At 41.0% G+C, this 12,536-nt stretch overlaps 1 protein-coding gene across 3 annotated transcripts in view; it reads left to right on the top strand.

Moving 5' to 3' along the window:
- Ms4a1 (membrane spanning 4-domains A1) overlaps positions 1–12,536 on the top strand; it is a 26,830-nt gene extending 14,294 nt beyond the window's left edge. For all 3 annotated transcript variants that reach the window (XM_076560090.1, XM_042261113.2, XM_076560086.1), the window contains 6 exons: positions 4,777–4,950; positions 5,401–5,520; positions 6,910–6,969; positions 8,172–8,408; positions 9,499–9,600; positions 10,855–12,536. In XM_076560090.1, the coding sequence (XP_076416205.1) occupies positions 4,792–4,950; positions 5,401–5,520; positions 6,910–6,969; positions 8,172–8,408; positions 9,499–9,600; positions 10,855–11,073 (897 nt within the window). In that variant the 5' untranslated portion in view covers positions 4,777–4,791 and the 3' untranslated portion in view covers positions 11,074–12,536. The remainder of the gene's footprint in view (positions 1–4,776; positions 4,951–5,400; positions 5,521–6,909; positions 6,970–8,171; positions 8,409–9,498; positions 9,601–10,854) is intronic.

Genomic DNA, 12,536 nt, shown 5'->3' with positions numbered 1-12,536 from the left:
AGCAGGAGTAAAATCTGCCTCCAAGCCTGTATGTGTCAGTGCACATCCATGCACACACATGTGGAGGATGGAGGTTAACATTAGATGCCTTCTTCAGTCACAAGACAGGGTCTCTCACCCAATCTGAAATTTAAAATTTTGGCTAGACTGGCTGGCCAGCAAGCTCCAGGGATCTGACTGTCTACACTTGCCCAACACTGGAGTTACAAGTGCATGCTACCACAGCTAGCATTTTATGTGGATGCTGAAATCCATACTCAGGACCTCACACTTGTGATGCATGACCTAAGCCATCTCACAAGCCCCCTGGTTTAGACCTTTGAAGTCTGGGCAATTGGCAAAATAAAGTGACCCAAGGCACTGTGCCCAGAAAAGGCCACAGACTGCAGCACAACCTTTGTGTAGAGAAGTTTCGGGTAAGTGACAGAAACTAGTTTAAGAATTGTGTGAGTGAGGAGGAAGTTGGGGAAGGGTAGGAGGCAAAATTTGAAGAAGCTGAAGTGAAGAAAGGGGAAATGAGGACGTAACTGGGGACTTTACCAGAATTTTTAAATGGGAGTTTAGGGACTGGGGAACAAGGTACCACAATTTTGTTCAAATAAGGCTCGGGAATAATAATTATTCCTTGAGTATTATTTTATCAATCACAGCATGTCTTATATAATCCTAATTTTACAGAGATCACGAATTGCATAATGCCACACAAAGAGTGAGAGTAGGTCCCAGGAAGAAGAGATTTCTGGAAAGAGCAAGCATCTGGTGATAGGAAATGGACTGAAAGGGCTGAGGAGGAAAGATTGGAAGAAGATTCACCTACAGCCACAAACACAGGGCAGAGGGAGGGAAGAATAAGTGCAAGGCTATTTTTAGTGGCAAAGGAGGAAGGTGAGGTTGGAGGGGCTTCAAGCATCTCAGTAGATGATGGAGTTACTGAACCTAAAAGTCATTATTCAAACCAAAACCACAGAAGAAGTTGTGACATCTTCAGGGGGATGGACAAGGAAATGGCGATGCTCTAGAAGTCACAAAGGTTTGTGGAAGTTGCAGTGATGGTAAAATGGGATGGTGTGTGAGCAAATTAAGTTGGGATTTCAGTATCAGTATTTATTTTCATATTTGTGAAAATAAAGCCCTGTATCGTTACAATTTTGGCCAATGTGGTCAGTAATCTTGATAATCTACCAGACAATCTTTGCTGTGAGCTGGGGTCCACTGAGGCCATTTCATATAATGTTTTAATGATAAGGCAAAGTTGGAGAAATCTACATTTGTGGGAGTATGTGGACTAGCTCTAGCTTCACAAGTTTCCATTGAATGTAATTTTATTGCACTGTCAATCTACAGTGTCCTCATGTGTGTGAGAGAAAGGGAGGGAGGGGAAGGAGATCATGAGCATAAAATGGCATGTCAAAGTCATATTATAAATAGTATTATAAAATACTATTTTGCAGTAATATTTATTTAACACTTTGTAGAAATACAGTTATTAGAAAGATACTATTCTAGCCGGGCGGTGGTGGCGCACGCCTTTAATCCCAGCACTCGGGAGGCAGAGCCAGGAGGATCTCTGTGAGTTCGAGGCCAGCCTGGACTACCAAGTGAGTCCCAGGAGAGGCGCAAAGCTACACAGAGAAACCCTGTCTCGAAAAACCAAAAAAAAAAAAAGAAAAAAAAAAGAAAAAAAAAAAAGAAAGATACTATTCTAACAGAAAGAATGTTCTTCTTTCCATATTATTATTGCCAATAGCCCATATAGATAGCTCCATGAGACTTTGCCTAAATCAAAGGTTTATCTCAGCAGCAACACAGACCCAAGACTTAATGAGCAGTTGGTAACTACAGAAGAATTATAATGATGGTAGTCCAATCATTTCCATCACCCTGAATAATTAATGATCTTGCACTTTAAGTCACCATCACTAAAATTAGTCCCCTAGAATGGAGTTAAATGAATTCTAGCTCATTCCATAGTTACCAAAGGATCTTGGGAAAATTAACTTATGGGGTCTTCTATACATCCACCAACAGGAAATACAGTGCCTACTGAAAGAGAGAGGTATGAAAAAAACTGAAAATAGCACAGCTAATATCCCTGGGGACATAGTACATGCCTAATTAAACAACTACAGTCTAGCCTGAGGGTCCACAGAATGAGCATTGGTGTCAGTGTCTTCAAGTTTGACTTCCTTACTAAGTATAAGGATTTTGCAAAAGCATGCCCCATGTCCAGGAGCAGGATCCTTATTTGTGACAAGAGCAAACTGGTTTCTGAGATTTTTCTACTTCTAGACCAGAATTCATTTGAAAATTCCTTGGCGGGTTATGTAAATAATTTTTATTTTGGTTGGTGGTCTCGTGGGATGGTTTGTGGCATGAAGCAGATTGCCCTGGGCCAAGTGACATCTGGTAATTTAGAACAGGAAGGCAATCAAGTGAGAAACTCTTCCCTAAAGCCCACGCTGCAGACAGCTCATGCTTTGTTATTGCTTTAAGTCATGAAGAGTGTGCATATTTTGAAGGGAAAGGAAGAGAAAATGAACTGTTTCCCACAGGAGTCAAAGCAGTGAGAGAGTCATGGACACTGCAGTTGACAAGCTGGAGGCTTCATTTCAGATCATTAGCAGTTATATAACTTCAAGTGAGTTGCCTAACTTGTCTGTCCTTGCCCCTCCCACACACACACTCTGTAAAGCACAGGCAATGATTCATCCCTTATCTCCTCTACTGGGCTCAGAAGAGATGTCCCCGATGGAATTTCCTTGTAATTATAAAATCAGCAGAAGTCTAAGAGATTCAGCTGCCCAGCTCTCCTTGACTTTAGTGTAAGACTCAGCAGCCCGAGTAGACAGTCTTAATTCTCAAGGCCTGTTACACAGCTTACAATCAATAGAGACCAGAGGTGCAGCCCTAGAGAATAATATCCAGGGCACAGGAAAATATCAAGGGAATTCATGTCTGTGGTTTTGACATGACCAATCAGTGAATACCCGCAATAAATGGCACGTGAAGAAAGCTTAATGGCTTTAACCTGTCAGAACTGGAAAGAATGTGGTTCATCGTCACTTCAGAAACAACTCATGAGCACTGACAGAAGACACTTGCTACCCTCTTCCTCTAGGCACATATGTCCACTCATTTCTTAAGATAATTCTATGAGAAGGGTACTATTCTCACTTCACAGATAAAATGGAAACTACAGCTCAAAAGTATACAACAAGAATTGCAACAAAGCAGCTAATATTTATTCAGATGTGCTTTGCATAAATCTAGCATTCCTTCAAAGTTTATTAAGAAGCTATAACATGTGAGCATTCTTTTAGATCCTGGTCAAGAGGCAACGACATCATTTGTTTCTATAGAGAGAGGACTGCAAAAAAACAAGTAATTTACCACAGTAATAATTGAAATGAGGTGAATAGAACAGGATGTGTTAAGCCAGAGAGAATATATGTAAGAACATGTGTGATAGTTTGAAGGTTTAGATAAGGCCTCTGGGAATAACTGATATTTAAGCTATGCCCAGGTTTTTAAGAAAAAAAGCCACCCAAACATGAACCATCACCATCTATCTCTTACAACAAGCTTCCAGTCTAGAGCTGAAAAACCTGAGGCCAAGAGAACTTGTCCAGCACCTCAGAGTAATTAGAATTACTGTTTAAACCAGACAGTCAGATTCAGAAGCTGTGGTCTTACATGTGAAAACAGAGAGCATTCTTGATGTTACCTGTTCAAAGTCAGAGTCAAAGGGAGAGAGAGGCCTAGAATCATCCCCTCCTGATTTTAAGGACAGTCCTTACCATAGTCAGGCATGACACCGCTGGGCCAACACACTATTCAGAGACAAATAGATGAACAAGCCAATAAAAAGTATGCTTTGCTCTCATTTTTTAATAAAAGGGGGACCTGCAGGGCCCTTGCCCCCGTTTTGGGTAACTGTTGCCTTGCTTGCGGACCTTGACCTTAATATCCTCCCTATGCTAATTCCCTGCCAGGCTCCACCCTCCTGAATGCTTAAGGGAAGTTCCTTGTCTGGGTATCCTGATTAATGGGCGTTAACAGCTTAAATGCAAGATTGTAAAACATCAGTAGCGAACTTCTGCCCTCCGGGGTCCTCCCATTGTTCTGTAAGCCTATAATTAAGACCTCCTACCCCCTTCAAGAAATGACATTTGACATTTAAAATTATATATATATATATATATATATATTTGAATGAATACTGTGAATGTAATCTATGAATACCACAAATGTGATTATCATGAGTGTAATTTTAAAAATTAATTAATTAATTAATTAATTTTAAAAAGTATGTTTTGCAGTATTAAATAGTAAGAAGAGTATCCAAGGAGGGGCCAGAGAGCCAAATGCACAGATTAGGGATGAAGTTCAGTGATATTTTCTTAACATTCATAAGGCTTTGGGTCCAAGCCCCAGCACAGACAAAAATCTATGGGGACATAAATTCACAGTGTGTCCTAGGGTCATTGGTAGAGGAACTGACTGCCTAGTATTTTCTTAAATGTTAATGTGTATCCAGACATGATTAGCAGGAATTCCAGCTCAGATTCCTGGTCCCATGAGTCCTTGCCTGAGATAGCCCCTCCAGATACTTTCCTAGAACACAGTGGTAGACCTTGCCTCACATCGGAAGCTACTAGGAAGATGGCATGCCACAGTGGCACCACCAAGGGAACACTAAGAGAAGTATTAGATGGTGACAGAAGGTAAGATTGCCAAAGACTTTGTCATCGACTTTCCTTACTGTTTTATTTTCAGGAGCTTGAGAACAGAATGACAACACCCAGAAACTCAGTGAGTGGAACTTTCCCAATAGAGTCTACCAAAGGCCCTCTTGCCATGCAGCCTTCTCAAAAAGTAAACCTCAGGAGGACATCTTCACTGGTGGGCCCAACACAAAGCTTCTTCATGAGAGAATCAAAAGCTTTGGGGGTAAGGCTGTTCTCCTCTATTCTGCACCCGGGAGATGCTCTGGCCTACAGATGCTGATGCTTCCAAGCTATACATGGAATTCAGTCTACCTTGCACTGGCAGATCTGAGTGGATGTGTTCTTTATGTCTCACACAGTGGGCTAGGCCAGAGGGTACAAAAGAGTTACCACCTGGATCACTGTAGGGTGATCTTACATCATCTCTTGGCTTGGTTAAGAATCTTCCATTTGGGTCCATTGTTCAAATTTCAGACATATCTGTTCCTTGGAAATGCCTTGTGTAGTGGGAGAGATAAATCTGAATGAGAAGGAGGCAAAGTTTTTGGTAGTGCTACCACTCCATTTAGTATCTTTGTGTGGTCCTCAATCGGGTCTCAGGCTTCCCACCTGGCCTTTGACCTTCACCAATGATGGGTTCAATTCACCACCAGTGCTTTTCTTCTTTCCCCAGGCTGTCCAGATCATGAATGGCCTCTTCCATATTTCCCTTGGGGGGCTGCTGCTGATCCCCACAGGGGTCTTTGCACCCATCTCTGTGAGTGTATGGTACCCTCTCTGGGGAGGCCTTATGGTAAGTTAGAATAAACAGCAACCGTTTGTGAGATGTTGGAGGGGAAAAAGGCCAAAAAAATATCTAGATTGTTTCCGTGCTGATGAAAGTAATCTGGGCAGGAAGAAGGCTACTGGGTTGACATAGCTAAGTGAGAAGAAGGATAGACTACACCACGTGACTCCTGTGGCTGATCGTGGTCATGCTTCATGTGGATTCACAGAAAGGAGCTCTGCCAGCTGTGCTCAGAGAAGCAAGACTGTACAAAGCAGGGTCTCTCCACAGCTAACTCCAGCAGGGTGAGAGACACCAGATACTTGGTGTTTTGGAAGGAAAAGAAAAATGGGACATCCTAAGTCCTCGTCCTCCATCTCCCTGCAATTTTGTTAGTTACTATGGCATCTGATGAAATTATTCCCATCCCAAATAATCCCTCTGTACTTACAAATGCAGCAACACTCTTTGGGGCTACTTAATGTACATGTTTCCCAAACTTGTAATTCTGTGTGTGACATGGGGCTAGGTAGTGCTTATTTTGCCAGGACACTTTTCATGACTCTAAGTGCAGAATTGAGGCTCTCAGAACTTAGGCGGATTGGTTGCAAGACTTTTCTGCACTTTATAGCTTGACCCTTAAAAAAGGAAGTTGAGAAATAATCACTATTACTTCCTATAGCAATCAACATTTTTGTGAAGTGTATTATATTCAAGATAAGTACTGCCTTGTACACTATCTCTCAGTGGCATCAGAGCCATTAAATCACTATGACCCCAAAAGAACATTTTCATTAATTACAATTAGAGAGATGGGCTGGAGAGATGGCTCTGCAGTTAGGAACACTGACTGCTCTTCCAGAGGGCCTGGGTTCAATTCCCAACACCCACACATAAAACAAATTTAATTTTTTTATTTTCAAAAAGAAATAGAATTAGAGTAAGTGTTTTAATTCACACTGACATTCTCTCCTACCTATTCCTCTGAGACCCCAGTCTTAATTGTGTTTTTAAAACTAGTGACTTAGTCTACTTGCAGCCTGTGTAGAGAAGGAGTAAGTCATGTTATTGAGGATGATTTCTTATTTTTTCTATTTGATGGTATGGGCCCAGAGGATTCTCACTGACACAGAAGTATGAATTCTGTCTCTTTTTTCTTATTCTATTCCTAATGGTATCCAAAGGTTGAACAGTACAGACTGAGTATATGAACCTTAATAACAAAGAAATATAGCTACCTAGAAATAATTTAATGGGATAAAATTTGATGCATAGTTTAATGAAAGACTCTAAAAATGTAGGTGGTTCCTTCCCAACCAATCATCAGTGGAAAGCAGTGACCCTTCTCTGCCTCTCCCCTTCTGCCCCCTTTTCCTCCTCCTCCCTCTCCCTTCCCACTCACCCCTCTCTTTGCAGTATATTATTTCGGGATCACTCCTGGCAGCATCAGCAGAGCAAACCTCCAGGAAGAGTTTGGCAAGTAATCATGTCTTTTCCCACACATCAGACACAATAATGACTTTCTCAGTTGAAAACAAATCCTAGGGACCCTTAAAGAGTTTAGCAATCACTGACTCTCTCTGAGCAAAGATCCTGTATCATCCTGGTTGTGATATGACGTTCTTCATGAAAAACTGAAAAATGGCATCTGCCTTTAGTCTGTCCATAGCAAGGGAATCAAAGGACGAGCCCAGAAGATGGCACTTACAGTCTTTTAATGCTAAGTTCCCTGTGGAGATGACAGAACTGATGTATTCTGAAAGAATGTCATTTTCCTCACACACTAGTTAGGACATTTTTCTGATCAAGTGCTTGAGTCATGTTCTAGCTAAGTCAGAACCCTGAGTGAGTGAGTACAGGGTGCTCCTGATTTTTCACCCTGTGAACAGAAGTTGTAATTCTAGCATAAGAAATCAAGGTAAGACGGAGCAGTGGTGGCACACGCCTTTAATCCCAGCACTCAGGAGGCAGAGCCAAGTGGATCTCTGTGAGTTCAAGGCCAGCCTTGTGTTTCATGAAACAATCATCAAAATGCCATACCATTGTGGTACTTGGCATATGATATGCCAAGCTTTTATCACCCATGTAGGACAGAGCAGTCACAGCCATATCCTCTAACCTGTGTATCAAGAGACATCTGCCCTAATGGTACTGGGGGAAGACAGCTGACTGGGAGTGACCTTGTCAGCAGGGAGTGGTAGCATTATTATGGCTGATGCCTTTTTTATTGGATGGTACAAACCTAGAAGGTTCTATCTATATCTACAGCAATGATCTTTAGTCATGATGTAAAATGCTTCTTATCCCTCTGCCCATTGCCTTAATATGCAAAGAGATGATAATCTGGATGCTCATTAAATCCTTACTGTATGTCTGGGAGGATGGTGCCAATGAAAACGTTCAGGGATACAACATGTGGGTAAGGAATCACTGGAATTTCGGTTTCATAAATTGGGTGAATGGTGATTGTATAAGATGAGAAGACTGGAGAAGGAGGGAGAAGGAGGCTAAAAGTTGTACTTCACAGTGACAACGAGGCTAACACCCATAGCGAGAACTGAACTAGAATTCAAGTGTGGCATCTTTGAGTCAGGGAGATAGCAACTGGAATCCCACATGCTACTCTATGTTTTCTGAATAGAAATCAAATCTAATTAACAAGGCTGCCTCTGTTTCAGGTCAAAGCCAAAGTGATAATGAGCTCCCTGAGCCTCTTTGCTGCCATTTCTGGAATAATTCTCTCAATTATGGACATACTGAACATTACCGTTTCTCATTTTTTAAAAATGGAGCGTCTGGATCTTAGTAAAACTCCCAACCTGTATGTTGATATCTACAACTGTGAACCATCTAATTCCTCAGAGAAAAACTCTCCATCTACACGGTACTGTTACAGCATGCAGTCTGTGTTTTTGGTAAGTATGAAAACGGTGCTCCACCAGAGAAGAAAAGTGCTATGTTTTATTACGAATATCAACTCTGGGTCCAGGTAGTCTGTGTCTGCTATTTTTTCTGTATGTGGCTTTGGGCAGGAAACCTCCTCATATACTGCTTCTATTTCCTCAGCTATAAAACTGTGTATCTCCTTGGATTGACTTGAGAAACAAATTAGTTAACATAAGCAAGGCACTTAAAATCATTGGTATGGAAGATTCTACCTGTGACTTTATTATTTCTTCTGAGAAATGGTCTTGCTGTGTAGCCCTGGCTGGTCTGCTACTGACTATTTAGCCCAGACTAGCTTCAAATTCACAACAATCCTGCCTCTACCTCCTGAATTCTGGGATTACTGGTATGTGCCACCGCACCAAGCTTTATGTGTTCATCATTCATCATTGTTAATATCATTGATGACATTAATACTTATTATCAATAAGTATTATTATTAATAAAAATGGAAGAAATTCCTACACTGTTATTAACATGTTTTCCCTCATAGAATTTTAAATACAGAGTTTAAAGGGGAAAGGCAATACATCTCCCAAGTGTTATGGAGTTTCCTTGGTGTGATGTTACATCCTCTAAAGCTGATACATTTTCATAATCCAGGCTGGCCTTCACTTTGCTGCATAGTCAAAAACAACCTTGAACTTCTGATCATCTTGTCTCTGCCTTCCCTAGTGCTGGGATTGCAGGCACGTGCTACCATACCTAGTTTACACAGTGGGACTAGAACCCAGGGTGTCAAGTATGCTGGGCAAGTACCAGACCAAACTGACAGAATTGAATGTGGGACTCTTTCTTACAAAGAATTGATCCTCCAGTTTACTATTCCTACCTTACTTTCTTGCGCCTGATGCTATGCTCAGCATTTGGGTTGTAAAGATGCTGCCTTTTATAGCAGCCATCCCCCCCCTACACACCTCGCCCCAGCTGTTCAGTTTACTCACCCTAAGAACTGAGCTGATTTTTTGCTCATTGAGTTCCAGTCATTAGTCACCACTGTACGCTAAACACATCCATCTGCCATCATCTCATCTTTGCCTCCATTCTGTTGGTTTCCAGGGCATTTTATCAGTGATGCTGATCTTCGCCTTCTTCCAGAAACTTGTAACAGCTGGCATTGTGGAAAATGAGTGGAAAAGAATGTGCTCCAGACCCAAATCTGTAAGTTGTAGCTACTTGTCCATAACACCCTTCTAGAAAATTAATATCTACAAAGAATTATTTACATAGAATGTAATCTGACAAAATGTTGAAAGTAAGGGCTTCACTGGAATAAACTGGTTCTGCTATATTTTGGGAAACAGAAAATACCAACAGTAACAGCAAATGTTTTGAAGTGTAAATGAGTCTATGGTTAGACAGAAGCTACAGTTCCACGTGTGTACAAGTGTGCCTGTCAATCAGCTTCTTCTACTTGACTTCAGACTCCCACTCCCACCCTGTCTTAGTTACTGTTCTATGGCAGTGATAAGACAGCATGGCAAGGCAACTTATAAAAGAAAGCATTTATTTGGGGTCTTATAGTTCCTGCATATTAGTTAGAGTCCATGACCTTCATGGGGAGGAGTATGGCAGCCTTCAGGCAGGATCAGATGTAAGCCCTCAGTTACTGATCCATAAGCATGAGGCAAACAGAGCTAACTGGTATGACTCTGGCTTTTGAAAACTCAAAGCCCAACCCCAGTGACACATCTCCTCCCACAAGGCCACATTTCCTAATCATCCCCATGGTTCTACCAACTGCAGAACAAGTATTCAAATTTTTGAGCCCATGAGAGCCATTCTTACTCACACATGCCTGGATTACATGCCCCCTCCCATCTTAATGCAACACAGGATGTTGAAGGCTGGAGGCGGATAAAGCCACTGGCTCTTGGACTTTTCAGTGTTCCCCTCTCCTCCCACTCTCTTCACTTCATTCCATTTCCAAAACAATAGGATTTCAAAGAGACTCCAAAGCTAGGAAATATCAATGCTCCAATAGTAGCTCTTGTATAAACTCCATCAAAACTACAGACTGTAAGATTTAGTTTATAGCTTAGAAGCCATTACTGATTCCTTGACTATACAGATGGGGACAGAGTAGAATGATAGCATCTTCCCAAGGTTATGATCACTAAAGGCAAATCAATTCTAGAATCCAACTCCTCTATTTTTGGTGTGTTATATGTCCATGTGGTATGATTGTTCCAGGCAAAATGGCAAATGCCTGAAGTCCTGAACAATTAACTCATACTCGAGATTAGTAAGTAGGTGATTTGATAAGAATTTGCACATCCAAGTAGTCAATCCTGGTATCTATAGTATTTGGTTAATTAAATAAAGAACATGAGAATAAGTTGGCATTTGGATAGATTTACATTGTTGGGAGGCGTGTCAAGGGTAAAGGTCAAGAGGCATTTGTTTATATTCTAGAATGTGGTTCTGCTGTCAGCTGGAGAGAAAAAAGAACAGACGATTAAAATGAAAGAAGAAATCATTGAGTTAAGTGGAGTATCTTCCCAACCAAAGAATGAAGAAGAAATTGAAATTATTCCAGTGCAAGAAGAAGAAGAAGAAGAAACAGAAATAAACTTTCCAGAACCTCCCCAGGAACAGGAATCCTTGCCAGTGGAAAATGAGATCTCTCCTTAAATTCTTTTATAAGCATTATTATTTAGAGAGCTTCCAAGACACACAGTTACCCCCATTTCTTGCGATCTTCCACATCTATTCTCCATGTTTCCACAGCTTATCTTTGCATAGAGAAGCCACATCTAGCTCTTCTTCACATTTGGAGAACATAGCAATTATAGCAGATTGTGTTGTCCTTTGCTTGGGAATCTTACACCGGCAGAAATGCTGCAGAACCCAATTCTCATTCACCTTTTTCTTGGGTGGGCATTTTAGTAGTATTAGTGCTTTTCCCCATTTCTTCCATCAGCAGCTGCAGCTGAGGGAAAAGACACATTACTGTTCCATCCGTCTCTGAACTCTCGGACTCCTTCCCTACCTGCACTCTTAGTGTAGTCCTTTTTGCATTATTGTTTTAAGGAAAATAGAAATAATAATGAAAGGAAATGAGACAGCTATTTTTTCAGGGTAACAGAGCCTGTAGCATGTTCTTCCAGCTTCTGTATCCCATTTGGAAAGCTGTGAAAGACATTAACTAACCCTATCTCTGTATAAACAGCAGAGCTTACACATAAGCAAGTCTCTTTGACTTAACTTTGCCCAACTCCTGTTTCTGGGCTTCTGGTCACATTGTTTTCTTCCTTGTATTCTTTAGTCAAAAGAAGAAAGGATGGTGGGACACAATGGGTACCCAAATCTCAAATCATAAGCAACACTCGTACTTACAGGATGCTTTCCAGAGGGCAGAGTAGTTTATGAAATGGTTTCATTTGATCTTTCACGACCATGAAAGAATCCATATTACTATTTTCAATTAAACTGAAAGCAGGAAGCAAGCCAAAGCATCCTATAACCATCATACCTAAGGGTTGTGGGGACTTGACTCAGACCTAGCTCTTCAAATCCTGGTGATATTTGAAATGACCAAATTATATATATCCAATGTCTGCATAAGCTGTATCAAGAGCATAGTCTATGAGCAATGTGTTGAGTCACAGAAGAGTCAGAATTGGATTTGATACCCTGTGAATAAAAACACCTAAAAACTTACATCATTCAGAAAACTAGTCAAGACATTAATTAGCAATTAGCTAGTAAGCTATAAGATGCAGATACTAAGCACTATAAATGGTCTCAGAAAGATCAAGCTTGGAAACAATATAGTTAAGATGTCAAATCTCAGGTCACCATAATTTTCCACTCCTGTTCATGTGTAGGGAGGCTAGCACCTGACCTAGGAACACTGTTAGCCTAAGAAGATCTCACCATAACCTATCAGTCAGATACCATAATCAGTCTGCTTTGAGGCATGATGGGTATACGGACAACTTAAGTTACACTCCCTGGAATTTTTCCATTTCATTAGAAGTTACTGGTGGGAGGTATTTCCTGTAATTACAAATAAAATGGAAGTAGAACTTTTCCCCTCATGAAGTCTTCAAAACAAGCTCTAGATGAATAAAACTGTGTGTTCATGACTGCAA

This window comes from Peromyscus maniculatus, chromosome 1, assembly GCF_049852395.1.
Source record: "Peromyscus maniculatus bairdii isolate BWxNUB_F1_BW_parent chromosome 1, HU_Pman_BW_mat_3.1, whole genome shotgun sequence".
NCBI classification, from domain to species: Eukaryota; Metazoa; Chordata; class Mammalia; order Rodentia; family Cricetidae; genus Peromyscus; species Peromyscus maniculatus.
The sequence above is the reverse complement of the archived record's forward strand: the minus strand, read 5'-3'. Positions and strand labels throughout refer to the sequence as shown.